The 25,397-nt window shown below is 42.9% G+C and overlaps 1 protein-coding gene across 7 annotated transcripts in view; it reads left to right on the top strand.

Annotated features, from left to right (window-relative positions):
* Window positions 1-3,144: 3,144 nt before the first annotated feature.
* The window catches only part of galnt13 (polypeptide N-acetylgalactosaminyltransferase 13), a 193,503-nt gene continuing 171,250 nt past the window's right edge, over window positions 3,145-25,397 (top strand). For 2 of the 7 annotated variants that reach the window (XM_031892693.1, XM_031892691.1), the window contains exons 1-2: window positions 12,446-12,503; window positions 23,483-24,257. In XM_031892693.1, coding sequence (XP_031748553.1) covers window positions 24,116-24,257 — 142 coding nt within the window. In that variant the 5' untranslated portion in view covers window positions 12,446-12,503; window positions 23,483-24,115. 7 annotated transcript variants of the gene reach the window in all.

Genomic DNA, 25,397 nt, shown 5'->3' with positions numbered 1-25,397 from the left:
GTTTCGTTGTGTAATATTCCCTGGCAGCACCCGGGCAACTAAGAAGCAGAATGTAAGTTTGGAGTGCGGATTTTACTGTGGCTGTATATATATATATATATATATTCCCTGGTTGTGCAAAATATTGTTCTGGGGGTAGATTTTCAGTGAATGTATAGCACCCAGGGGAGATAAGGAGAAGGGGGGTTAAGACTGAGATATAAGAATTGGAAAATAGTTGAAATGAGAAAATACAAGGTGATGGGAGAAGGGGACAAATTGGCATTTACAGAAAGGGATAAAGGCAGGAAAGTTGGTCTGTGGGAATATGGAAAAAGAGAAAAGATTGGCAAAGGAAGAGAGGGCAAAAGGAGTAAAGACTGGCAAACTACAGGAGAGGAAGACCCTGCAGTTGCAAGGGGCCCAGGAGTGTAGAAGGCCAGTGAGGTCCAACAGAAGCCTGGGTGCAGCACCCCATGATACTTCCTAAAGAGTCCACTAAATGTGGACTAAATGTGACTAATTGTGGATATACAGGTGCTTGGGGAGGGGAGTATATGGGGATAGACTGGCACATGAGTTGAGGGGTAAATGGAGTGAGACTGGTACATGGGTACCCTGCAAAGACTGATACATGTGACAAGGACGGTAAGATGTTGGCACCTAGGTAGGGGAAGAGAGGACAGAATGACAAATGGACATAATGAAAACAGTGAAAATGTTGAAAAGAAGGATAGATACGTGAAATGCAACAAAACTAGGAAAAGACTGGAAAAACTCCCTGAAGAAAATGGAAAGAGATTGAGGGGTTGCAAAGTCAGGTAGTTCCCTTATAAAATGTAAAATGCTTAAAAATGTAAATGCTATATTAATACACCCTCTACCTTTTTTCTCTGAGCTCATAGAAACAGCCTAGGTTAATAAGCAGAATGCAGTAAAACATGGCGGGGGGGGGGGGGGGCATTTACCTTGGGTGCCAGAGTTTATTGTTCTCTTTCCCCAGGTATAAGGTCCTGGCTTCCTAATAAACCCTACATTCCTTAAGAGCTGCAAAAAGTAGTGGTGCTGACCCATGCAGGCACGTTTCCCATATAATAAACAAATAATATACTATAGGGGTTTCCACATCATTTTCCTATGTAACAATAACACATTAGTTTGTATCCTTTCTCTCTGAGTGCAGTTTGCACTGTGGATTAATGATTCCAACGGGTCTTGGGCAGGCTCAGGACCAGTCAGTGGTTCATTGGCCCAGCTATGGTGCCTGCTAATTGGCCGGTCCAACTGATATTTTGCAGACATTGCCAAGCTGACAGATCAATTTGTGTAAGGACAGCTTTTCCATTAGGTGCCACCACCCACAGAAATTCTGCTGAACTAACACATCTTTCTGATATGATTAGATTGGGTTATCTTGTTATTTCATTCGGTGATTGGCACAATGCTGGGCACTGGGGAGACTAATGTAGGGACTCATAGGTAATAGAGTCCCTATGGCTTTAATTCCCTACTGCCTCTTTCCTATTACTGTTGTTGGGCAAAGTCCCATGTATCTAGTTCACTATACCTTATGCCTTATTGGTTTAGTTAGGATGACCACTCCCCTTGCAGACTGATAAAGTGTCTAGCAAGGAGGGGTGGCTTCCTCTTTGGCTGCCTTCTGACTCTCAGGGAACATCTCCATTGAGCCTGGGATCAGAATAGGCCCCAGTAAAGCCATCTGCCCTAGAGTAGCCCCTTGGTGCTCTAGTGAAGTCGGGGACAGGGCCCCATGAATGAGGAGAAGTTAGTGGTAGGATAGATCCTATTATAGCACGCTTTAGAGAGTGTGATATAGTTAGGGCTATCTAGGAAGAGCAGTATTGGGTCCAACATAGGAGAAAGTAAGGGTTCGGCATACCCAGGCTCTGTTTGCCTTGCTGTAGGGACCGCAGTCCAGACACAGGTATCAGGCAGCATCTACCCCTGATCCACCATCAGCTGTAGGGATCCGGTCCAGTAAAGGGTGATCATCCTTAGGATTTCTGTTAGCGCCTCATCTAGCTCCACTGTGGTGCTACTCTGCCTTTGCATTTGTACAACTGCCACTACTTGCTGTGTTAACTACCTCAACTATTGTGAGTATAACCCTGCTTCAACCTTGTCTGTGACAATAAACGTTCTACAGTTATTCAGCAAAGAACCTTCTGGCGTCCTAATTACTACATCTACACCATACAGCTTCAGGGAGTTGTAGTTCAACAACATCCTCATCTCCAAAATAGCTCCTATAGGCCATCTCCCACTTAGCGGAGGCCCATCCTGGGAAACAGGGATCACATGTAACACATGCTCTACTATATACTAGCCTGGATTAACCCCTAAACGGCCAAAAATGTGTTACACTTGCAATGCTTTTCTCCAAGTGTATTGCCTGTCAAAATCTCACATTAATAACTGCATCAAACTAGTTATAAGGTAACTTAACCTAATAATCTCATGGTGCAGAATCATTATATCACCCGCCTTAACCATCAGCCCTAAGCCACTTAAAGAAGGAAAGGTAAAAACTAAGTAAGCCTTATCAGAAAGGTCTATGTAAATACAGCCATAAGCACTCACAGAAACGCTACACTGAGTCCTCTATCAAAAGAAACACAGGATGTCTTGTCTCCTTTTTTAGGAACATGTTCTGAAGTATCAGACCTCTCTTTTAGGGCTCATTCAAGTTTGGGGCACGAGTCTGCTCAGTTCTCTCCTCTCTCCCTCTTCCCCTCCCCTCTCCTGCCCCCCCCTCCCATAAGAATGCATAAGAACTCATTCCCTCCTCCCTTAGGAATGTGTGATATGAGATGTCAACTGCTATAACTGCAGCAGGAAGCTACCAAGACCAAGCTAAAATGGCAGCTGTTATCAGGGGCAGCTTGTATGGCTCTTTACTTGGGTATAGTAAAGCTTTCTGCTGAATATAGTGTTCTAGGTGGCACTAATGTGGCGAATCTATTGGCAGTAAAATGCCAAAATGACTTTCCTTCTCCTTTAATATAAAGCCCCCTACACGTCTACATCACCAGAATTCATCTCTTGATTCTCAGACAGGAGTTGCACCTCCCTAGGCTGCTGGGTCCCTGGTTAACCCTCCGTTTAATTAGGCCTTAAGCTCCATTTATTCAAATCGAAGCAGGAGTGAACGATGCGTGAAGTCGTTATGGTATCTGAATGACACTTTACTGAGAAGGTAAATGCTATTTATGAGGTGCATTTTGCCTTGGCAGAGGTTCTGAAGCGTTTAGGCTGGAAGGTTCCGGCACAGGGAGAGGCAATGGGCAAATCAGCAGTGCAGACAAGCAGAAAATACAGGGCGAGAAAATGTAGTAGAAGGAGCTAAAAACTCATTAAGGGCAGACAATCAGCGAACAGGAGGCAGAAGGGCACAGCCTAATCTTCCGAGGGGCACAGCCAGGCATTGCAAAGAGCCAACAGTCCTATTAAATAAATCAATTACTGTTCAAGGATGTCTTTTATGCTCAATATATTGATATTTTCTCTCTTTTGGGAGTAAAATAAAATGCAAAACTTGGTTCCTGGACTACAAATCTGACCTGTATTCCCCATACTTGCACCTCTCTAATTCAGGGGTGCCCAGCTGGGAAATTAATATCTCCATTACCATTCTCAGGGGCATTCCAATTGTACCTCATGGGGGGGGGGGTTGGTAATTGCTTCTTTTTATTCAAATTAAATCATTCCAGAGGAGCGGCTTCAAGGTAGAGAGAGCCACAGCTGCTCCGAAGTGGGAAAACTAAGAAGAGCGGGGGACATTTACATTTAACCCTTTCTGCTGCTGCAAATCAAGTGGGAGACCCCTAGTTCCACTCTCTCTAAACTAAAGAGAAGGTGAGTGCCTTTGGGCAGAAACATCTTTCCCTACCCCATCATATGGTCCTTGGGGGACAGTTTGGAACAACCCTGCCTCTACTTTGTGCAGGGTAAGTATTGGGGTAATACAGCTTATGGGGAACTGCCCTTCCTTCAGGGTGGGTATTAATAACAGAATCCTAAAATGATTTTTGCTATACAAGTATAGGATCCGGTATCCAGAATGCTTGGGACCAAGGGTATTCCGTAATTTGGTTCTCCATACCTTAAGTCTACTAAAAAAATGTATAAAACATTCATTAAACCCAATAGGATTGTTTTGCATGTTTTATTATTACAGAGAAAAGGGAATCATTTAACCATTAAATAAACCCAATAGGGCTGTTCTGCCCCAATAAGGGCTAATTATATCTTAGTTGGGATCAAGTACAGGTACTGTTTTATTATTACAGAGAAAAGGGAATCATTTAACCATTAAATAAACCCAATAGGGCTGTTCTGCCCCAATAAGGGCTAATTATATCTTAGTTGGGATCAAGTACAGGTACTGTTTTATTATTACAGAGAAAAGGGAATCATTTAACCATTAAATAAACCCAATAGGACTGTTCTGCCCCCAATAAGGGGTAATTATATCTTAGTTGGGATCAAGTACAGGTACTGTTTTATTATTACAGAGAAAATGGAATCATTTAACCATTAAATAAACCCAATAGGGCTGTTCTGCCCCCAATAAGGGGTAATTATATCTTAGTTGGGATCAATTACAGGTACTGTTTTATTATTACAGACAAAAGGGAATCATTTAACCATTAAATAAACCCAATAGGGCTGTTCTGCCCCAATAAGGGGTAATTATATCTTAGTTGGGATCAATTACAGGTACTGTTTTATTACTACAAACAAAAAGGAAATCAGTTTTAAAATTCTGAATTATTTGCTTATAATGGAGTCTATGGGAGACAGGCTTTCCGTAATTCGGAGCTTTCTGGATAATGGGTTTCCGGATAAGTGATCCCATACCTGTAATAGAACAATTATTTAACTGTTAAATACAGAGTTGACCTACTGAAGGCTGGGGGCCGTCTAACATATGGTCTAATGGTACCCTGGGAACTGGTATGTAGCAATGGAGGGGTTAATTTTAAAAACAGCAGCGTTCCTTTCGCTCGGCAATACCATTAAGCTTTTCCTTGGTTTCCTAGGAAACCTGTTTGAGTGACAGGGCTGCTTGGCTGTATGAGCGATGAACTCAAAGCCCTGTAGCTTTGCCATAACCCCAGGAATACTGTCTGTTCATCTATCAAAGTTCAATGAAGCGAGATGCAGCCGGAGCACAATATAATGCACTCTTTATGTACCCCCGGGGCCACTGGCTGTCCCCACTGTAATCTAGATAAAATGAGAATATATTCTTAAATAATAAAGCCATTGGGCCGGGGAAATCCTCGTCTCCACCACCCCTATCTACTGCAATAAAAGGTTTGCAATAGGGTCTATAACCTAGCAGCTGTATAGCATCCCTTTCTGTACAGTTGATCCCACACCCCAGTGATGTTAGACTGCCCCTCTCCCCGCCCCTTGGATGCAAAGCCGAGTTTCCAGTTAGCTTTCTGCAATGGGATTATAACACAATAGGATGTCTATGGAAGGTTGTGGCTGAGCTGAGAGACAATGGCTGCTTAGACAAGGTTAAAGCTGCACATACAATTCATTCTACATTTATAGCTTAATATTTCCATTAGACCAATTAAAGATGAAGTAGAAAGTCCTTTTAATGTTGGAGGAGCCAGGGGGAATATGAGGTACAATATAAAGATCACAACACTGGTAAGTAGCCTCCTACCTTAATCTTCCTGTTTTACCAAGCTACTAAGGATAATAACAGTGCCCAACATGATTTTAAAAGGGAACTCCAGCTTAAAGAGCCCCACACAACACAAAACCCCCTAATATCCCTATCACTGTAATCTGTTCCTTCAAGAAGTATGAATAAATACCATTTGTATATGCTGAAATCCAGCAGCAAAACAGTTCTTCTCTTTCTGCATCATTTGAAATCCTGGCAGGGAAGGAGGGACTAAAACACTGATGTTACAAATTGTAACAACTTCTCCACAGCTTACAGACAGCATGCAGGAACTATATAACCCACAATGCATTGCGCTGTGATGTTCCTTTCCTTATTGACATCACGTGTGCAGGGAATTGTGGGATTGGGAGGATGCAGGCTGAAGGCAGGCTGAGGGCAGGCGACTACAGTTACATTTTATTTGAGTCACAAAGCAGTCAGTCAGATCAGCAGGGGAACAGGGGGCGGGGCTTAGGGAACTGTTCCAAGCTATATTATTACATTAAATATCATGAAAAAGCTGCATCATTTATAATTGGTTTATATTGCAATGTTATAGCAAAAAAAAAAAGTTGTGCTCAACCACTAAATTTTAAACCATTAGGCGGGGGTGCAATGAGGCTGTGACCACGAAATATATAGAAACAACAACAAGAGATCCTCTGCACTCACCCATTATCAATATATAGAACATTGAGACATTCTGTGCATTAAGCTACTAAGAAATGCCCTTCCCTTTAAGCAAAACAGGGATTGTTTGTCCATATATTGTAATATACTTCAAGCTGGCCAACTGCGTCAAAGTCATCCCTTTTGACCAGTTCCTACACTGACTTATGCGATTCATTAAGAATTCTACTGCTTCAATATAGCTGCAGTCAGGTGATCCCAGTGGAGCCAATAAAAGGGCAACCATATGGGGATTTTAACCTTGAAAGCAAGTAAGTTGCAGGTAAAACTTAGTCCCTTGGCTAAATGTATATTGAAGCAGTAGAATTCTTAATGAATCGCATAAGTCAGTGTAGGAACTGGTCAAAAGGGATGACTTTGACGTAGTTGGCCAGCTTGAAGTATATTGCAATATATGGACAAACAATCCCTGTTTTGCTTAAAGGGAAGGGCATTTCTTAGTAGCTTAAATGCACCGAATGTCTTTATGTTCTATAAATTGATAATGGGTGAGTGCAGAGGATCTCTTGTTGTTGTTTCTTTATATTGCAAAGTTGCTTGAAATTATGTTTACTAACTATCTATCTCACTGCATGGTTGCAGTTCTTGGCTTTTATTTCTTGGTTTTATAAGCATAACTTTGTAACTAAACAGATATATGTACAGATTGGTTATGCGCCAGGGGCCAGGGAACGAGCATGGATCAATCCTCTCTCTTTTGTATGCTTGTAGCTTATATGGCCACTTCCATTGCACTTCCATTTTACTTATCCTTGCAGTGTGCCCACCGCACCCTGTTTGTATATACCCATTCTGATGCCCTGGGAATAGACAAATAACATGCAAGCAAAGAAGGTGGGGGAGTAAGGGGTTAAGAGTAGAGTATTCTGCTGGCACTCTGATCAATGCAAAATGACAATGAATGCACAGGTGTAACACTAAGGGCAGAACTCCCAGCAGCTCTAGGGTTGGAGGGGATGATTGTTTTCCACTCCGCCCCAATATCACCTGCCCCGCCCCCTGCCTGCCGCATAAGGTGGCAACATTGAGTAGGGGGAGTTGGTGTGCAGACCAGTGGTGTAACTAGATGTTACTAGGCCCCACAGCAAATTCAACTTAGGGCCTCACAATATGTTACTTTGTTTTTTCTACTATAATATATTTTAATTGTTCATTAATTAGGGCCTTACTGGGCCCTCTACACCCCTGCCCCCCCCCCCCCCAACTGCAGGGTTTGTTTCCTCTGTAGTTACCCCCGGGTGCAGGCCGAGTGGTGTGTGAGGCAGGTGTGGGGCTTTGGATGTGCTGTGGTCAGGCAGGATGTCAACTAGGCCAAGTTGTGGGCAAAAATGTCATAGCATTTACTGGACTTCCGACTGAAAGCATGCATATAATCAGTTGCTATGGGTTACTAGACCTGCAGAAACATTAATACTGTAGGGGTTATTTACTGTGACGTGGGGGGGGGGGGTCTGGCTGCACCTAGAGGCATATTTGTAATGTACGGCGAATGTGCAGGGAAGGGAAGAAAAGAGACCAAAGAAAGAAAGAAGAGAGAAGGAAAATGAAATATACAGTATAGTCATTTTTCAATAATGATTAGTAAACACACATAGTGCATATTTCAAATAATGCTATTCAACCGTATGGTTGTGCAAACACCTATTATAGCCATTGGAGTTGTAGTTCCACAACCCCAATAAATAGAGTATAACTCTACTCTACTTTTTTTTTCCTTCTCTCTTCTTTCTTTGCCTCTTTTATCTCTTCTTTCTTTGTTTAGAATTGTTTTTGCCCATGGGCTAAATCACCGCCCCATGTAGATGGTATCTGTCTAAAGATAGGGACTCTCTGCCGACAGAGCGTTCTGTAACAAAAGGTGCCTCTGTATGTGAACGGGTGTAATTAGCTCCTATTTACCTTTCCCGCAATGAGCACAGCAACCGCTCAATGGAACACACAGCAAACAGCCAGCGTGATCACAATTACAGGGACATTACACTCACCTATTAACGATTCTCAATTCAATAATGTTTCAAGGGGAAGCAAAGCCACCTGAATGCTAAAGTAATTATCTATGGATGTGGATGGAGCCCACCACAGTGTTGTTTTGACCACTGCTGCAGCCTGTGGGTGGTGGGGTGATGAAAGTTCTTATGGGGGGGGGGGGTAGGTTGAGATCATAGAATGAGAACATAGGGCACATGAACGTCTGCAAGTGCAATTTTGAGTGCAATCCCCACGTTTTTTTACCCAAAATGCAGTATTGTTGTCAAAATCCCAGCATTATTATTTTTACGATTGCGCTGCGCCTAGTGCAATTGCTTCTGATCACTTGTGGACATACAGTACATGAGCCCCCATGAATACATTTCTGGCTGCAGTACAACAAATGTACACCAGAGGGCAGACTGGTACACGGATTGTCAGAATAAAGGGTATTACATGTTTGTTGGCAGTAAATAGATCAGGCGAAATAAGTGTCAGTTCTGTGTCTATTGATTGGTTCAGTTGCACATTGCTCCTTCAAGTTGCATGTAATGGCATATATGGAAATGACAAGGCACAATATTTATAACTATACCCTGAACAGGTAAATATAGCATGAGAGCTTCGGGAAAATAAGGGTTAAGTGTGATGGGCAGGAGTGTTTTTTCATCCTCTTTTACAATGCAAGGTTTGTGATAGGGTCTCAGCATAGGAAGGCAGCAATGAGAAGCTCTGGAGTTGCTGATATGGGCATCTACAGCAAATGAGGAGATGCCCCCAGGCGCCACAGCAAGTGCAATGAGCCCCAAAGGTGTTCTGGCCCGCAGTCAGAATCCCAGTCATTAAAAGCAATGATTTTGTGCTATTTAGCCATATATACTATTGAAAAAAGGCAGGTAGAAGCTAGGGTTGCCACTTGGCCAAGGCCAGGGTCGGTATTATAAACTTACCAGCAATGTACTTACTGGTAAATCTGTAATAGCTAGTCCTTCTGACCCCAATCTGCACCCAGCTTGCCCCCATTACCCCTCCAAGCTCCAATGGACTTACTAAATCCTCTCTCAATTCAATCCTTGAGGGCATGATTCTGCCCCTTGACTTCATAACCCACCCCCCTTGATGATGCAGCCCGCCCATTTCCATCACAGACCTGTCCAGGTCAAAACCTAATTTGGAAAACTGGGCAGGACTCACTTGGACTGATGTGGCGATAATTGCCCCACCCCTGTGATGTCACGGGGGGGGGCATGGAGATTAAGTTCCACACCCTTTGCTGGTTGGAGTTGGTCCAAGAACGTTTTTCCCTCTCCCTCTATGGTTTGTTAGGGGAAATAACACAAGTGTAATTTAGGAGCAGTACCACTGCATTTTTCCTTCCCATTATGGCCTGGCAAGTTGCAACTCCCAGCAACTCCCAGCAGAGCATGCATTACACAGGACCTTTTCTCTCAGGGGTCTTTGCTGTAGGGCTGAGGAAGGGTCTCCACACTGACTTATTTGTTCAGTAAACTGAGACTGAAAATAGACTCTGGCACGTCGAATACACAGAGACCCAAACACCCCACCACAGGCCCAATAAATAGTGACTGTCTATGGCACCTTACAAAAGCTACAGCTTGCCAGTCCAATCCTGTATTGGGCACCAGTGGTTCTTTAAAACAACAGTTAATGGTTTATTTGTTAATTCTCCAAACAGTCTCTTAGATTTTACTTCAGAATGGTACAATGCAATCACTTCACACTATTTGAGTGGTTCACTCTCTTGATGGTATCGCGCACAGGCAGGGCGTCAGTAACAGCCAATGGTAGTACTCACAAGGATGGGTCCAATGCCCTCCCAGTGGTGCTCCTCCAGGAATAGCTCTATTTATTGAGCCTCGCCACTAGAGATGTAGCGAACTGTTCGCCGGCGAACTAATTCGCGCAAACATCGGGTGTTCGCGAACGCGGAAATTCGCGAACTTTTGGCGATGTTCGCCATTTTGGGTTCGCCGCGTTTTTTTTTGCGCCGCGTTTTTTCGCCTCGGTTTTTTCCGCCGCGTTTTTTCGCTTCGGTTTTTTGCCTTTGCGTATACATAGGAATAGCTTGCGTTTTTTTTTTTTGCGTTATTTTTTTGCGTTATTTTTTTGCGTTTTTTTTGGGCGTTTCTTTTTTTTTTTCGTTTTTTTTGGCGTTTTTTTTTACAAAGTATTTTTCAGAGAAATTTTTGCTTGATCCCCCTCCTGCATGCCACTGTCCAGGTCGTGGCACCCTTTAAACAACTTTAAAATCAGTTTTCTGGCCAGAAATGGCTTTTCTAGGTTTTAAAGTTCGCCTTCCCATTGAAGTCTATGGGGTTCGCAAAGTTCGCAAATATTCGCGAGTTTTGCCGAAAGTCCGCGAACGGGTCCGCGAACATTTTTGGCGATGTTCGCTACATCCCTACTCGCCACTTGAATCCCTAAGCTGAAGGATGGCCCCCCAGGGTACATACCCTTCTGCTTCCCTTGTTGGAGCTTCTGGCTGTTCTACTAACTACCCTCACTCCTAGAGCAAGCTATAACTGACCCTCAATGCACACTAGTTACCCCTAGCTCTTCTGGAACTTCTTTTCCTGCCTCAGGTTCTCCAACACAACCCACCCACTCCAAGAAGTAGGGTCCAAAGTGACAGAACCACAAATTGACTCCTCTTTTAAAGACACCTGGCCAATGAGGAACTACCAGGGAAGCTTTAACCTGGAAAGGGAATCAACTGCCCATTCCCAAGTCTGAACAGGCCCAGCCCAATGCTGAATTAACTCTTTAGGGGGATCAATGTAATGAAAGGCAAAAACCTTACCCTTCTGCATAAGATTAGAGTCAGTATGATCTCCTCGTCTGGCACCTGTTTGTATTATATACACTTTTGCATGCCCTGGGTAGATGTTAAGGCAAACGTTCTTTGAGTCATTTACTGGTGATACAATGCCCCCTACTGGGCAGGTATATATAAATATAGAACCACTATACCTGCATTTTATAGTTTTCCCTTTGTATTAAACCCTGATTATTTACTTTTGAAGTGCTTGGGTTAATGGTATTGGAGCACAATCACTGGTCAAGTATCAGCAGTAAAACAATTGTATTGAAATTAGGACAAACCGCTGTTAGAAATGTGCGATTTAATGAGGACACAATTGTTTTTGTGGGGATGTTATTGCATTTCTGGCCGTGAACGCATATAGATAAAGAATAAAACACAATGAATTCGCTTACGTCTGAAAGCGGAATCCGGAGGCTAAGGTTACAGATAGAACAATAGGCCGAGTTTTAATTGGGGTTGAGGTGCACACATAGACTTTATTAATTGTAAATACCAGTGGAGGTTACTAAGCAACAGCACTGGGATTAAAAGCGATAAATTCCAAGCAAGACTTCTGGGAATGTCACATATAAATAATGGCACGAAGAATACAATAATATCTCCCCCATATTTAAGTGGTTTATGTGTGTGTCGGTGCATTACCGTGTCACATAAAAACACAAAAACACCCGCTATAAATGTACATTAGTTCACCAATGATTCGATGAAGGTCATTTGCATGGATAAATTGCTCTCCTATACGCGGCAATATGCTGGTTTAGTATTCATGGAGTTGGTTGCACTCAGATTTCTCTTTCTAAAATGTTTTTGCCTGAAGAAGGATCAGTAAATCACTGGGGGAGGGGGTGCTAAGTTGTCAGGGGGAGCTGCTCAAAACCTCACCAGTCTGGGGTATTGGTCGAGAAGTCAACTTGTTCCGGGGCATCCCTGAGCAGCTTTGGCCAATTGCTTCACCATACAGAACCTCTTTGCTCCCAGCTTCAATAGGTGCAGGGGCACTGGAACAAGATGGCGGAAAGATGCTTCTTACTCAGTACCCAGTGCCCTGCTACAATACCTGCTACAAGTCACAAGTGGAAATTGATGGGGTTATGTAATAGAAAGGCACAGTAATCCATAACAACCAATAAGAAGGTAGATTTTACTGGTCACCTGTTTAAGAAAACATCTTATTGGTTGCTATGGGTTACTGCTACTGGGCAAATGTAGTGCCTTTTATGGTTATTCTAACCATTTTTTTGTCTGATTGGCAGGTGCAAAGAAAGGGCATTGATTGAGACTGGAGGCAAGAAGATTTTAACATCAGCATCAGTAAGTGTTTTGATAGAATTGCCCCGCAAGAATGTTGGTTAAGAATAATTTATGGGTGTGTTCAAACATGGGTTGGGTGCCTTCTTAGAAGGGCATTTATAATTATGATCTATTAAATAGACAATTGATCCTGGGGGTAATATTCATTATGGGATAAGGAAGAATGTTTCTGTCTGTGAGACTGAATTGGCTTTGGTCCTGCTGGGGTTTCCTTGGTCTTGCTCTTGAATTGATCCTGGGGGTAATATTCATTTTGGGATAAGGAAGAATGTTTCTGTCTGTAAAGCTGAATTGGCTTTGGTCCTGTTGAGGTTTTCTTTCTCTTCCTCTTGATTGGTTGGTAGGGCAGTTTAAAATGTAGTTTGAACCTTGTTTTTATTATATTTTTTAGCCTACGTTGCTAAGTTGTATGGGCACAAGTATATGGGTCCTGCTTGTCCAACATCTCATTCCAAAACCATGGATTGGTCATCCTTTGATATGAAGTTGGACGTCTGCTCTTTTGCAAAGGCTTTCCACTAGATATTGGAACATTGTTGGTTGGATTTGCTTCTATTTATACTGTATGTAAGAGGTTGGGCACTGATGTTTGATGATCAGGCCTGGCTAACAAAGGGGTTCCAATGCATCCCACAAGGGTTCCATTTGGTTGGGGGCCAGGGCTCTGTGCGAGCCGGTCAAGTTCTTCCATTTCCATCTCAGCAACCAATTTTGTAGGGACCTTACTTTGTGCAGAGGGCTAATACCCTACTGAAATGGGAAAGAGCCTTCCCTAAACCTGTAGCCACAAAGTTGTCAAGAACGACAGCAATTATGGTCTGGCCAGAACAGCCCATTCCAACAACAGGGTGTCTGCATATTTCCACCCATGCAATATTCATTAATAAAATCTAAATCTCTGTAATTCATAATATTATGACATAACCTTATTTACTGATTAAATGAAAATGTAATTTAATGGCCAATTCTACCAATGCTTTTTTTTTTTTTAACAAGTGAAAACTTTTTAAACAAACCTCTTTAACACATGGAAACTGTCTTCAAATATTGTCTAAATCCATAATTACTCTGTAAAATGCCCCTTTATAACTCTCCCATCAATACTCCTCAAACAGGACAAGTCTCTTAGCCTTTTATCATTGCATTATGCGGTATCGCTGCATGATTAGATGAGAGGTTCTATTGTATATATACAGTTTGCAGGTTCATCTAATGCATTTGCTTTCCTGTCTCTGTAATACAATAAAGCCCAGAGGAAAACGTCAGTATTTATAGTTTGTTTAATTACCATGGTAATTCATTGTTCATTAGCTTATCCCATTTCCCTTTTGGCTCTGCAGGTAACTGATCTGGAAGCTCGATGTTGACTTGGCAACCTTCTGTACTTTTGATTTACAGAAAGGTTTGGAATTCATAAAGACAGTAATTTACAATATGAGTACAGTGCAGAAATATTAAGGGTTTCTTATTCCTTTTCCTGAATATGTATAAATACATGGCTAATGCTTTAAAATAGTATAGATTATACACAAATCAGCAAGATATCATATGTGTATTTCACCCTGCTGTCAATACCCAATCAATAATACACACACAAGGTTAGTGCACATGTCAAGCACATCAGTCACTGCCTGGGCTATGGAAGGTGGATATTATAATTGGCATCCAGTGAGAAGTAGAGGACATGGTCCGTAACGGCTGGCTTTTATATATACTATAGGCCAAAAGTATGTGGACACTCCTTCTAATTATTGGAATTGGCTGTTTAATTCACATTTGACAGTTTGATGTCTTCTAACTGTCTGGAGAAGGTCCTTTCTTGTTTCAGATGGATAATAACCCAAAGCACAAAGAAAGGTCCATACAGAATGGGTTTGCAGGTATGGGAGTGAAGGAACAACAACAACAGAGATTGCCAACTGCTAGTTGTAAGGGATTTCGTTGGGTGGTGAATCAGGCAAGGACTGGTTGCTGTGACCATTCAGAAACAAGACAGGTACTTTAAAAGGAGAGGCTGAAGGTCAGGAAGAAGATAGACAGGATTGGGATGGAGAGGGTGAAGAGACAGGGACAGACAGGAGCAGGGCAGAGCGGACAAAGAGTCAGGGACAGACAGGAAAGGGTGAAGAGACAGGGACAGGCAGGAATGGGCATAGAGACAGGACGGGACTAGGACCAAGGGTGGGAACAAGACAAGCCACAGTGTTCAAGCTAACATAGGCCAATGAGGCAAATAAAAGAGCTAAGGGTGAGTTTAAATAGGTCACAACTGGACTGATTGGCTGACAAAAGAGGGACTCACAAGTTGCTTACTTGGCCTAATTATTAGTGAAAGTGGCTAGTTACCTGGAGGTTCCCATTATACCAGTATAATGATGGCCTGATCCCCAACATCTCGTGGCTGAATGGAAGCAAATCCCACCAGTAATGTTCCAACAGCTCGTGAAAAGGCTTCACAGAAGAGCAGAGGGCCAACTTCATACTAATAATCTTGGTATTGGAGATGTTGGACAGGCATAAACATTTGGCATATAGTACAGTGAATTGGAACAGCTGATCTCCAAAATCAGTCTAAACTTTTACATATGAATGTAATAAACCAACCATCAATGGAAGCCTTCTCCGAAGAGAAGAGCCTGTAGAGAAGCAAAATGGGGGCCAGCTTCAGTCCTGATATTTTCCAATATGTATTGAAACTGCAAGAACCTCCATGAATCTTACCTCACCAATACACAATGACTGTGCTGAATGTGACTGATCCATTTTGTGTATCCTTAATAAATGGGTTGTTCCTTTTGTAAGACTTCTGTTATCTGCATTCTGTATCCGCTGCTCCCTGGCCCGGTGCGGAGTGTAAAATATTGTACTTGTCGGAGTCGATAGGCACTTAGTTTATAAATAATAAGCAGCCATGTATGAAATTGAAATGTAGCTGTTATCTCCTGGATTTATTACTATTTTCAACAACATAATTATTTTTTGCGTTACCCTGTGATGGGTTTTATCATATTTCTGTTGTTTTATCTGAAAAATAAAGAGAGAACATTTCATTTATATGTAGACTGATTGGAGTGAAAAAAGGGATCTCACCCGAAATTGATGTCTTCTATGTCAGATAATGCCTGTATTGCATTGGCTTGTGTATGAGAAACGTTTCCTATAGATGGAGCCAACTTTGTGTCCTATATTAAAAGCATTGTGTCAGCATAGAAACTGTACATATTCAAATGATCTAACAGGGAGTTCTAAAATACCAGTGCTAGATGTTAAAGCATAATGGGGGTCTGGGGGCCACAGGGGATTGGGGATTGTTAGGGCCAAAATGAATAGGCAGGGTAGGCACATGACTAGGGTGCAGTACAAGGGGGTGGAGTTGGAAATGGCTGGAAATGGGCTGATGGGGAAAGGGGTGGGGAAATTAGTTGGTGGGGTGAAGAAATGGGCGGAGTTGAGGTGGGTTTGTTCTTATAAGGGAAATTGGGCAGTGGAGAAGGTGAGGAAAGGAAGGGGTTTCTAGGCTATTGCAAATTTACCAGCAAGTAGTTGTTTTTTTTACTGGCTAGGCTGATCAAATACCAGCCATGTGGTAACCCCAGGTAGGGGAGATTTGGGTGCAGGTGATAGGGGACAGGCTGAAGGGCCAAGTAGTATTGCCTTAGGCAGCAAGAGGTTGGAAGTCAGGGGTCCTTACTGGGCTCCCTCTGGCTTTGGGCTCCTCTGTGGCCTCAGGGTCTGTTCCTCACTATTTACACAACTGATCTTGTGTGTGTGTAGTAGGGGTTGAGAAATGAGGGAACTTAAGGGACCCTAAGATTAATGGTAGGGAGAAGGAAGACATTAAATGGGGACTAATAACAAAAAGAACCACAGAAATGTTGTCCCTTATGTTTTGGGCTTTTATACCAGCCCAAGGTCAATGACGCCCAATTAAAATTAAGTAATTAGGATTCATGCTTTCAAAAATGCCAGAAAATATCCAACAGTAGCTCTCCATCTTTCTTCTTGTGGGGGCACTGCACATGCTCAGTCTGCTCTTGGCTGATGGCAGTTGCTTGAGCTTAGGGACCATCTAAGCAGATAATATGGGGTCCAGTTCCCACAATGCCTTGCAGGTTCCGTGATTAACAGACCTCTAAAGACAGAGAACAACACAAGGGTGTAAGGGATTGTGGGAACTGGATCCGTGGCTGGAGGAAAGCTGATTACTGCTACATTGAGCATGAAGTCAGGACCAGCAGTGCAGGGAATACAAGATACTGACAGATATTGCTTTCAACAACAATTACATTTACAAATAACTTACACAATTCATTGAACATTTATAATTAATATACTGTATACTGGAATATCATTTAAAATGATGTATTTTTTAATCCTATCATTTTTGCGGTGTTTCCTTTAGGGAAGGAAAATTTATTTTTGGTGTATGAGCAAACGCTAGCCAATGGGAAGCACAGACGACCCTCATTATTTAGTTCAGATGGTTTCTCTAGGAAAGATCAAAACATTGTTCCATCACACATAGAATTCTGCTGCAGAAAAGATGCTCTGAAAGGTAATTAAGCCAAATTTAATTATAAATTGTCTTCATTAGGAGCAGCTTCCTCCAACAATCTATTAGTAATGAGTAACTGTTTGTTTACATGTGTTTTGGACTTCACAGTTCTCTTTATAAAACTCAAAAATACCCAGTTAGAGAAAAATTGGGCCCCTGGTAATATAGGGAGACTGTGGCCCCAATATGGAGAGGACTTGTAAATGTACAACCTGAAGTCCTCCAGTTGTTGTTGTACTAAAGCTCCAAATGCTTTACAACAGTTGTAGGGCAAAGGGTAGCAGAGCAGGCAGTAACCCTTCCAACATTTTCCCCTGTCTCTGCCCCTATATATTAGGTACCTACCTAGTGCTACCAACCCCTATTTCTGTAGGGAAATGAGAGCAGGGCAGGCAGTAACCCTTCCAACACTTTCCCCTGTCTCTGCCCCTATATATTAGGTACCTACCTAGTGCTACCAACCCCTATTTCTGTAGGGAAATGAGAGCAGGGCAGGCAGTAACCCTTCCAACACTTTCCCCTGTCTCTGTCCCTATATATTAGGTACCTACCTAGTGCTACCAACCCCTATTTCTGTAGGGAAATGAGAGCAGAGCAGGCAGTAACCCTTCCAACACTTTCCCCTGTCTCTGCCCCTATATATTAGGTACCTACCTAGTGCTACCAACCCCTATTTCTGTAGGGAAATGAGAGCAGGGCAGGCAGTAACCCTTCCAACACTTTCCCCTGTCTCTGCCCCTATATATTAGGTACCTACCTAGTGCTACCAACCCCTATTTCTGTAGGGAAATGAGAGCAGGGCAGGCAGTAACCCTTCCAACACTTTCCCCTGTCTCTGTCCCTATATATTAGGTACCTACCTAGTGCTACCAACCCCTATTTCTATAGGGAAATGAGAGCAAAGAAAGTGGCTGACAGAGGGGACAAACCATTCATTATCATGCTGAAAGGCCAGGGATCCCTTCCAGGAACAATTTGTCAGAATGGTTTAAATGAGCGTCGCTTACATACCCAGTAGCCCACAATACTAACAATAAATGATGTACAGAACCCAAACCAAAGGCAATGACATTATATCTATAGAGGCTCAAGCAGTGTCAGCTGTCACATGGAATTCCTTGATCACTGATAAATACGTTGGGAAGTGTGACAAGCGATGGCTAATTACTGCTCTGTGCATGTACAGCCTTCCTTGCACATACTGCCGTCCCAATCAGACTGAGAGTTAATTGATGATCTGCCCCTTTAAATAGAATCTCTCATTGCAGTGGGGGTGCAGGGATTATTTTTTTTAACCATGGCCGGTGTCTGTTAGTGATTGCAGTCAGGGAATAATGTTACATGTATATTTATTATAGGGGCGTGCAGTAATAATAAATATTAAATGAAAATAATTAGTAACAGCTATTTATTGTACTTTATTTATTGGCTAATATAAGAATAAACTGGTAGGTATGACTTTAAATTACTTCTAGTGTTAATGAGCGATGGGTTGTAGACACTTTTGCCAAATTTTAGCAAAAGGACCCTTTAGCTGATATCCAGCAGGTGGTGAGCAATAAGGACCTGAACTCTGATTGGCTGCTCATAATCCCCTGTAGTGATGGGCGAAATAATTTGCCAGGCATGGATTTACGGCAAAATTCTGCGTTTCGCCATCGGTGGATTTTTTTTGCGAAACCCTGTGTATAAAAATTTGTTACCCGCGTAAAAAAAATTGTCATGCGTGTAAGGAAAACGATGCACTTAAAAAAGTTGTGTTATTTTTTAGACATGCATGTCAGAAAAATGACGCCCATAACAATTTTTTTACATTTCTGACGTTTCACAATTTTTTTCACCGTTTCACAAATCTTTTCAAAGGTTTGCACATTTTTTGCCGTAGTAAAAGGCAGATTCGCTCATCACTAATCCCCTGTGCTCCCTTGTCTGTTCAGTTTGCAGAATCTGATTTTGTGTGATTTGGCTGCACACATGGAATGTCCATCTTCCCCCATGCAACTGGCCAACTTCCTGGCTGAGCTGTGTCCAACCTCGGCCTTTGTCTATCACTCTATGACCTTCCATACATATTAATGGGGTTCCTTGGCTGCCAGTTGATAGGGTTTCTACTTCAGAGTGACTAAATGAAATTAAACTGTACATGTGCTCCCTCCAATGAGCACCTAAGCCCCATATAGAGCAATGGGCACCTAAGCCCCGTATGGAGCAATGGGCACCTAAGCCCCGTATGGAGCAATGGGTACCTAAGCCCCGTATGGAGCAATGGGCACCTAAGCCCCGTATGGAGCAATGGGCACCTAAGCCACGCATGGAGCAATGGGCACCTAAGCCCCGTATAGAGCAATGGGCACCTAAGCCCCGTATAGAGCAATGGGCACCTAAGCCCCGTATAGAGCAATGGGCACCTAAGCCCCGTATAGAGCAATGGGCACCTAAGCCCCGTATGGAGCAATGGGCACCTAAGCCCCGTATAAAGAAATGGGCACCTAAGCCCCATATAGAGCAATGGGCACCTAAGCCCCATATAGAGCAATGGACCCCTAAGCCCCATATAGAGCAATGGGCACCTAAGCCCCATATAGAGCAATGGGCAACTAAGCCCCATATAGAGCAACGGGCATCTAAGCCCCGTATAAAGCAATGGGCACCTAAGCCCCGTATGGAGCAATGGGCACCTAAGCCCCGTATAGAGCAATGGGCTACTAAGCCCCGTATAGAGCAATGGGCACCTAAGCCCCGTATAGAGCAATGGGCACCTAAGCCCCGTATGGAGCAATGGGCACCTAAGCCCCGTATGGAGCAATGGGCACCTAAGCCCCGTATAAAGAAATGGGCACCTAAGCCCCATATAGAGCAATGGGCACCTAAGCCCCATATAGAGCAATGGACCCCTAAGCCCCATATAGAGCAATGGGCACCTAAGCCCCATATAGAGCAATGGGCAACTACGCCCCATATAGAGCAATGGGCACCTAAGCCCCATATAGAGAAATGGGCACCTAAGCCCCATATAGAGCAATGGGCACCTAAGCCCCGTATGGAGCAATGGGCACCTAAGCCCCGTATAGAGCAATGGGCTACTAAGCCCCGTATAGAGCAATGGGCATCTAAGCCCCGTATAAAGCAATGGGCACCTAAGCCCCGTATGGAGCAATGGGCACCTAAGCCCCGTATAGAGCAATGGGCTACTAAGCCCCATATAGAGCAATGGGCACCTAAGCCCTGTATAGAGCAATGGGCAACTAAGCCCCGTATGGAGCAATGGCAGGTTAATTCAGGTGATGACAACCAAAGCCGATGACCTTCTCAGTCCATCTGTTTCTTTCTTTGGGTCACTGATTTGAGGCTTTACATTTTCCCTGTGGGATATCCTCTTACTGTGGAATTATAATTCTCTGAACAAATCAATGGTCCTACTTAAATGATCTTTCACCTAAAAACAAGAAACACACAAGCGTCCAAGAACCATATAAGTGCACCTATCTGACCCCAATGTGGACATTCTATGATGAACTCAGGCTGTACATGTCTGCGTTTTGCTGTGGTTGGTCTAAGGTCCAAAATGAAATCTGGAAATGGAAAGGGGCCTTTGCCACACCCTGCAGAAATATATATGCCATGCCCATCTATTGGCCACTCCCTAATTTCCAGATATCTGCTCAACATCACAGCCACATATTTGAATCTTAATATATTTCCATAGAAAATTTGCAACATAAATATATACCTATTCCTTCCTTCAGAAACAGAAAACCTGGCTTAGGAAATGTGGAGGACATGGATGGAGGTTAGGGATTAAGGTGACAGAAGATCACTCCTTAGCAACGATTGGCTGGGGGGGGGGTGTCTCTGTTGCCATGGGAACAGATTTCAGAGATGGGAACACTTGCCGGGTTCAATTTTCCTTGGGGACTGGAAATCGGAATCAGGGTCAGTCCACCTAAAATGGGGATTGATGGTTAGTAGAACTTGTGCACCATAGCTCCTTTTTTCTGCAGGATTCCTAGATATTAGAGTATTGCTGTAAATATATAAATGGGTCCAACTGGGCCACCAATATGATGGTTTTATGGAGTAATATAAACATTTACCCAATACTTTTAGTATAGGTAAGGGCTCATATACTATGACCCGGAATGCAAGTGCTAGAGCACTATGGGGCACAACAGTGATTGGATTGAACATAGTGCAATGTCGGCAGGTTGAAGTCAGCCCTGTTCTTACTGTCTGCCATAGTAAAGGCAATACAATCAGGACTCTTATGTTGCCAGCTTTCCCTAATTTGTGCATTTGAAGAACAAATTAATGGGGTTGGTAGGGTGCAGATGGCACCCAGCTAGATTTATTATTTAACCTACATAAGTGGGTCGAAAAACAGAGAGTGTATGTGAATAAACAGCATTTATGACCGCTAACTCATGGGTTAGCTATTTCAGTCTGGTCATACCCACAGCTCCCTTTGGCACTATGCTATACCAGCTGTTGCATACAAGGAGCTTATAACACAATGGGAGGGCTGTGGGCATTGATACGGGAGTTTATGATCAACCAGGCTGAGACAATAGCAGCTTATATAAGGCTTAAATTGCAAGCTGATCAGTAATGCCCTTACACAAACTAGAGGAAGCAAACATGGGGTTATTTTGCCCTTAAGTTTCCAAAATCAAAAGTTCACTTCTCCCTGCAGTTTACATTAAATTCTACCATATTGTACTCTCTATTCGCCACTCGCTGTATACCTGCAGAAGGCAACGTGTGCACAGCCCCCAGTATCATTTTTCCTGCTAGACTAATAAATATGTATGTTTATAGCTGAACAGACACAAAATAATAAAGCATTTGCCCAGCATTATTCAGTTTTGCACATTCTGGGAGCGCTGATAGCAGCAAAGCACTCACCCATGGACTCTCTGTTCCCACTGAATAAACAACTCAGAGAAAGCTCTGGTCCTGCCTTGGGTTGCACTGTACTGTGTCTCTCTGTATCCTTGCTGCAAGAAAAACAATCCAGTTAATGAAAACATATACCCCATTTTAATGACAATGATCATTTATTTCAACAAATAGGTTTCAGTTCTGCTTATATATTTATATAAACAAGAGTATGAAGCCATTGTGGGGGAGATATTTACATTGCATGGAAAAGTGGCTTCTGCCGGGGCTTCTGTAGATGAGACTTTTTCCATGGACCGATGTACTGCATAATTTGACCACTAGGTGTGCTGTTATATTGAAATCTATGGAGAATTGCAACTAAATTCACTTGTATTTGCAAAATGCATGGAGATAGGCTACTGGGGGATCATTTTCTAAGTACAGGAAAGGGTGCAAAGTGAGAAAAAAATGAGCACGCTTCCCCCATGTTTTTTGGACTTGTATTTGGAGAATTGTTCTGTCCTGTGTTCATCCCGGAACTGTATATTCATGAGGGGCAGGGGTAAGCCATGTTCTATACCTTCATGTTTAACTATGTATAAAAAAATGAATGGTGTGTAATTGATAACTGCATATGTAAGGTAGCTACGTGCTTTAGCAATTGATAATAGCACCCCTAGTGGACGTCAGCAGATGAGCGCTCATGAAAAAACTCAATGTTTTTAAACATAAATATGCAGAAAAAGAAAACATGAGTGGATAATAAAAACCTAAAGTATAAATAGGGTGCATTGCCCTTTAAAAGGTATGTAAGCTCAAAAATAACATTTTGCATTTTTAATGGCTTTAGGATTAAAGTTGTGTTTTTTTCCAGTCTTCCCACACTGCTGGTTTTGACTCTCGAAGCAATGTCGCAGAAGCCATGTCTTTTCTCGCCCAGACTCCATTTCTCCCAATGCCTTCTTGGCAAGATCTGTTAATCAGCTGGCTTCTGCTACATTGTGTCTAAAGTCAGAACCGCCGGTGCAGAGACTACAACAGCACGGATAGAAGCCGCTGTCAATGTCAGTTACATTTACGGTTATCCAATGTTTATTGGGAAGTTGCTCAGAATGACAATTTCTTCCATTATTTTGGAGCTGCCATCCCTTGTAAGGAAGCTGTACATTTTGCACGCAGTCTGAATGCCAGTTGCTTTAGGCAAAGGGTTAACGTTCCAGTTAGTTGTCGCTGCTGCTCGCCCTGTGCTTTCTCTGGCAGATTTCCCTGCATGCTTTAAATAATTGAATACTGAGCACTGCTGCCCTGAGGGTACCGAGTGATATCTATTGTCGGAGCCCAGTTTCCCCACCGTTCCTTGCTTCTCCCCCCTTTCTCTAGAGTCTGGGGGGGCTCAGTTGTGCTTATGAGCTGCAGCCCCTTCTGACCTCCACGTGCTGTCTCTTTTGCAGGCACCACCTGCTCAGCACCCTCCTAATCTCCCTCTGTATAACCTTCTGCTGTTCAAACTGCAGTAATAAACTACACTGTCCATTGTGCTTCCCAGATAAGAATATTCTGCCTCCAATCAGGATCGCTGACTCGTCTCCAATGAAAAGCCTCCTTACATCCTGATTCCCGGGACCTGCTTCCCATCTCAAGGTTTCCTTGGCTGGAAGTCAGTCATGTAAGAAGCTTGGGCTTTTTTTTTTCTGCTTTTTTTTTTTTTTTGCATTCCTCCGGGCTGTGTGTGTATTCACGCCGATGCATGCAGAGAAGATGCAAATTGCAGCAAAAGCCAAAGCAGAAATGAGAGAAAAAGGGGCAGAACAAGTCAAATCAATAGGAAATTAAATTTCCATCCTTTTTTTTTTTCTCCTTCCCCAAGTAACCTGGCAACACATAATCAGCAATTCTAGCCAATTCTCCTGTTCTGCAGCTTTGCCGCCTCTTGCCGCTGCAGGCGAAGCCAAAGTGCCCAGGCTGCATCCACAGATGGACAGCAATTGGTACCCGTCTCAGCATCCCTGGGCTAAAAACTAAAGTTCATCATCCCTGAGTCTTTTATTCATTTTTCCCTTTCATCTTGCTGGGATGTCATTTGCTTGGATTTCATGTTGGAATACCCCCGGGTGGCTGGGATTGATTTCAGCGGCGGCTGCTTCTTGCATGGTGTGACAACGAGACACCTACTAAGGACATGAGAAGATTTATCTATTGCAAAGTGGTTCTGGCCACATCTTTGGTCTGGGTGCTCCTGGACGTCTTTTTACTCCTCTACTTCAGTGAATGTAACAAATGTGACGACAGGAAAGACCGATCGCTGCTGCCTGCTCTGAGAGGTAAGACGGAACTCCACAGTCTGGTCACTTTACACATGGTTTCTTGTATGAAAAGGCGATAACAGCCTAGGGGGAGTCCCTCAAGGATAACCTTCATCTACTATGGTTTGTAATGATGAGACACAGTGATACAATACAGTACAAGAAACCTTATATTTATAGTAATTAAGGTTAAAGCAAAGACGTAAGCCACCAAAGTCACCAAACCTAAGTTGACTCTAATGGCAGGCAAGCAAGACCCAAGTAGGTTTCACTTAAAGAGGGTGTATGAAACTTGACCCCAAACATTGTAATTGCTTCACCCCATGGAATAATTGTGTAACAGATATGTTTGTCTTGCTATGAAGCCCACCAAGGACTCATTTGTAGCCAGCTCCGTTGGTGGGGAATTCCACAATTGTACTGCTTTCTGTAGCGCTTACGGCACATAATGGTACCCTCAAAACTTTGGAGTCGGTGATGTCTTTCCCAAATGTTATGGCCGCAGTTTATATAGTGTATATAGAGATGTATAAATGAATGACCCCCAGCACTGTTGTTCTGATAATACCCTGCAGGGTCCAAGTTCCAAACAACTGGAGGACCATCATTTTATCATCCCAATCATTCATGCCTTTGCTTGCTAATCGCCAAATAATTGAATTACAATTTATGTATTGTGTAAAGTTTGAATCCATAATGAGTTTCATGATGCAGGGTCATGGCCAAGGCTCCTAGCCACAGAGGTGGACAGGGACCATTGTGAAGCAACAAGCATCTCTGGAGTCCTTCCAGTTCATTCTGACTAAGAGATTCAATTTACAAAGAGGTTATGCAGGATATCTAAGGGACAGGGAGGTTTTTCCTTTATAGTTATTGAAAGATACAGTGCCCAGAAGGCCCACATCCAGAGCTGGCAGAGAGTTTCTAGAAGTTGTAGTTTTGCAAAGCTATTCACTTATTATAATAGCTACCACTATAAAGATGGATATTAATGCTGGCAAGCAGGTCTATTCCCTTTGGAAAGTTTAGTGCATGAAATTGGTTTTACCCTGTGAATGGTGCATTTGTTATTCTGACACAACATCATGTGTTACCTGTAGCTTAAGGGGTTTTGCAATGGATGGACATACGGTATATATTTACCTTAGTTTGATGATA

This window comes from Xenopus tropicalis, chromosome 9 (assembly GCF_000004195.4).
Source record: "Xenopus tropicalis strain Nigerian chromosome 9, UCB_Xtro_10.0, whole genome shotgun sequence".
Classification (NCBI taxonomy): domain Eukaryota; kingdom Metazoa; phylum Chordata; class Amphibia; order Anura; family Pipidae; genus Xenopus; species Xenopus tropicalis.
Note: the sequence above shows the minus strand (reverse complement) of the source record. Positions and strands in the feature narration are given on the sequence as shown.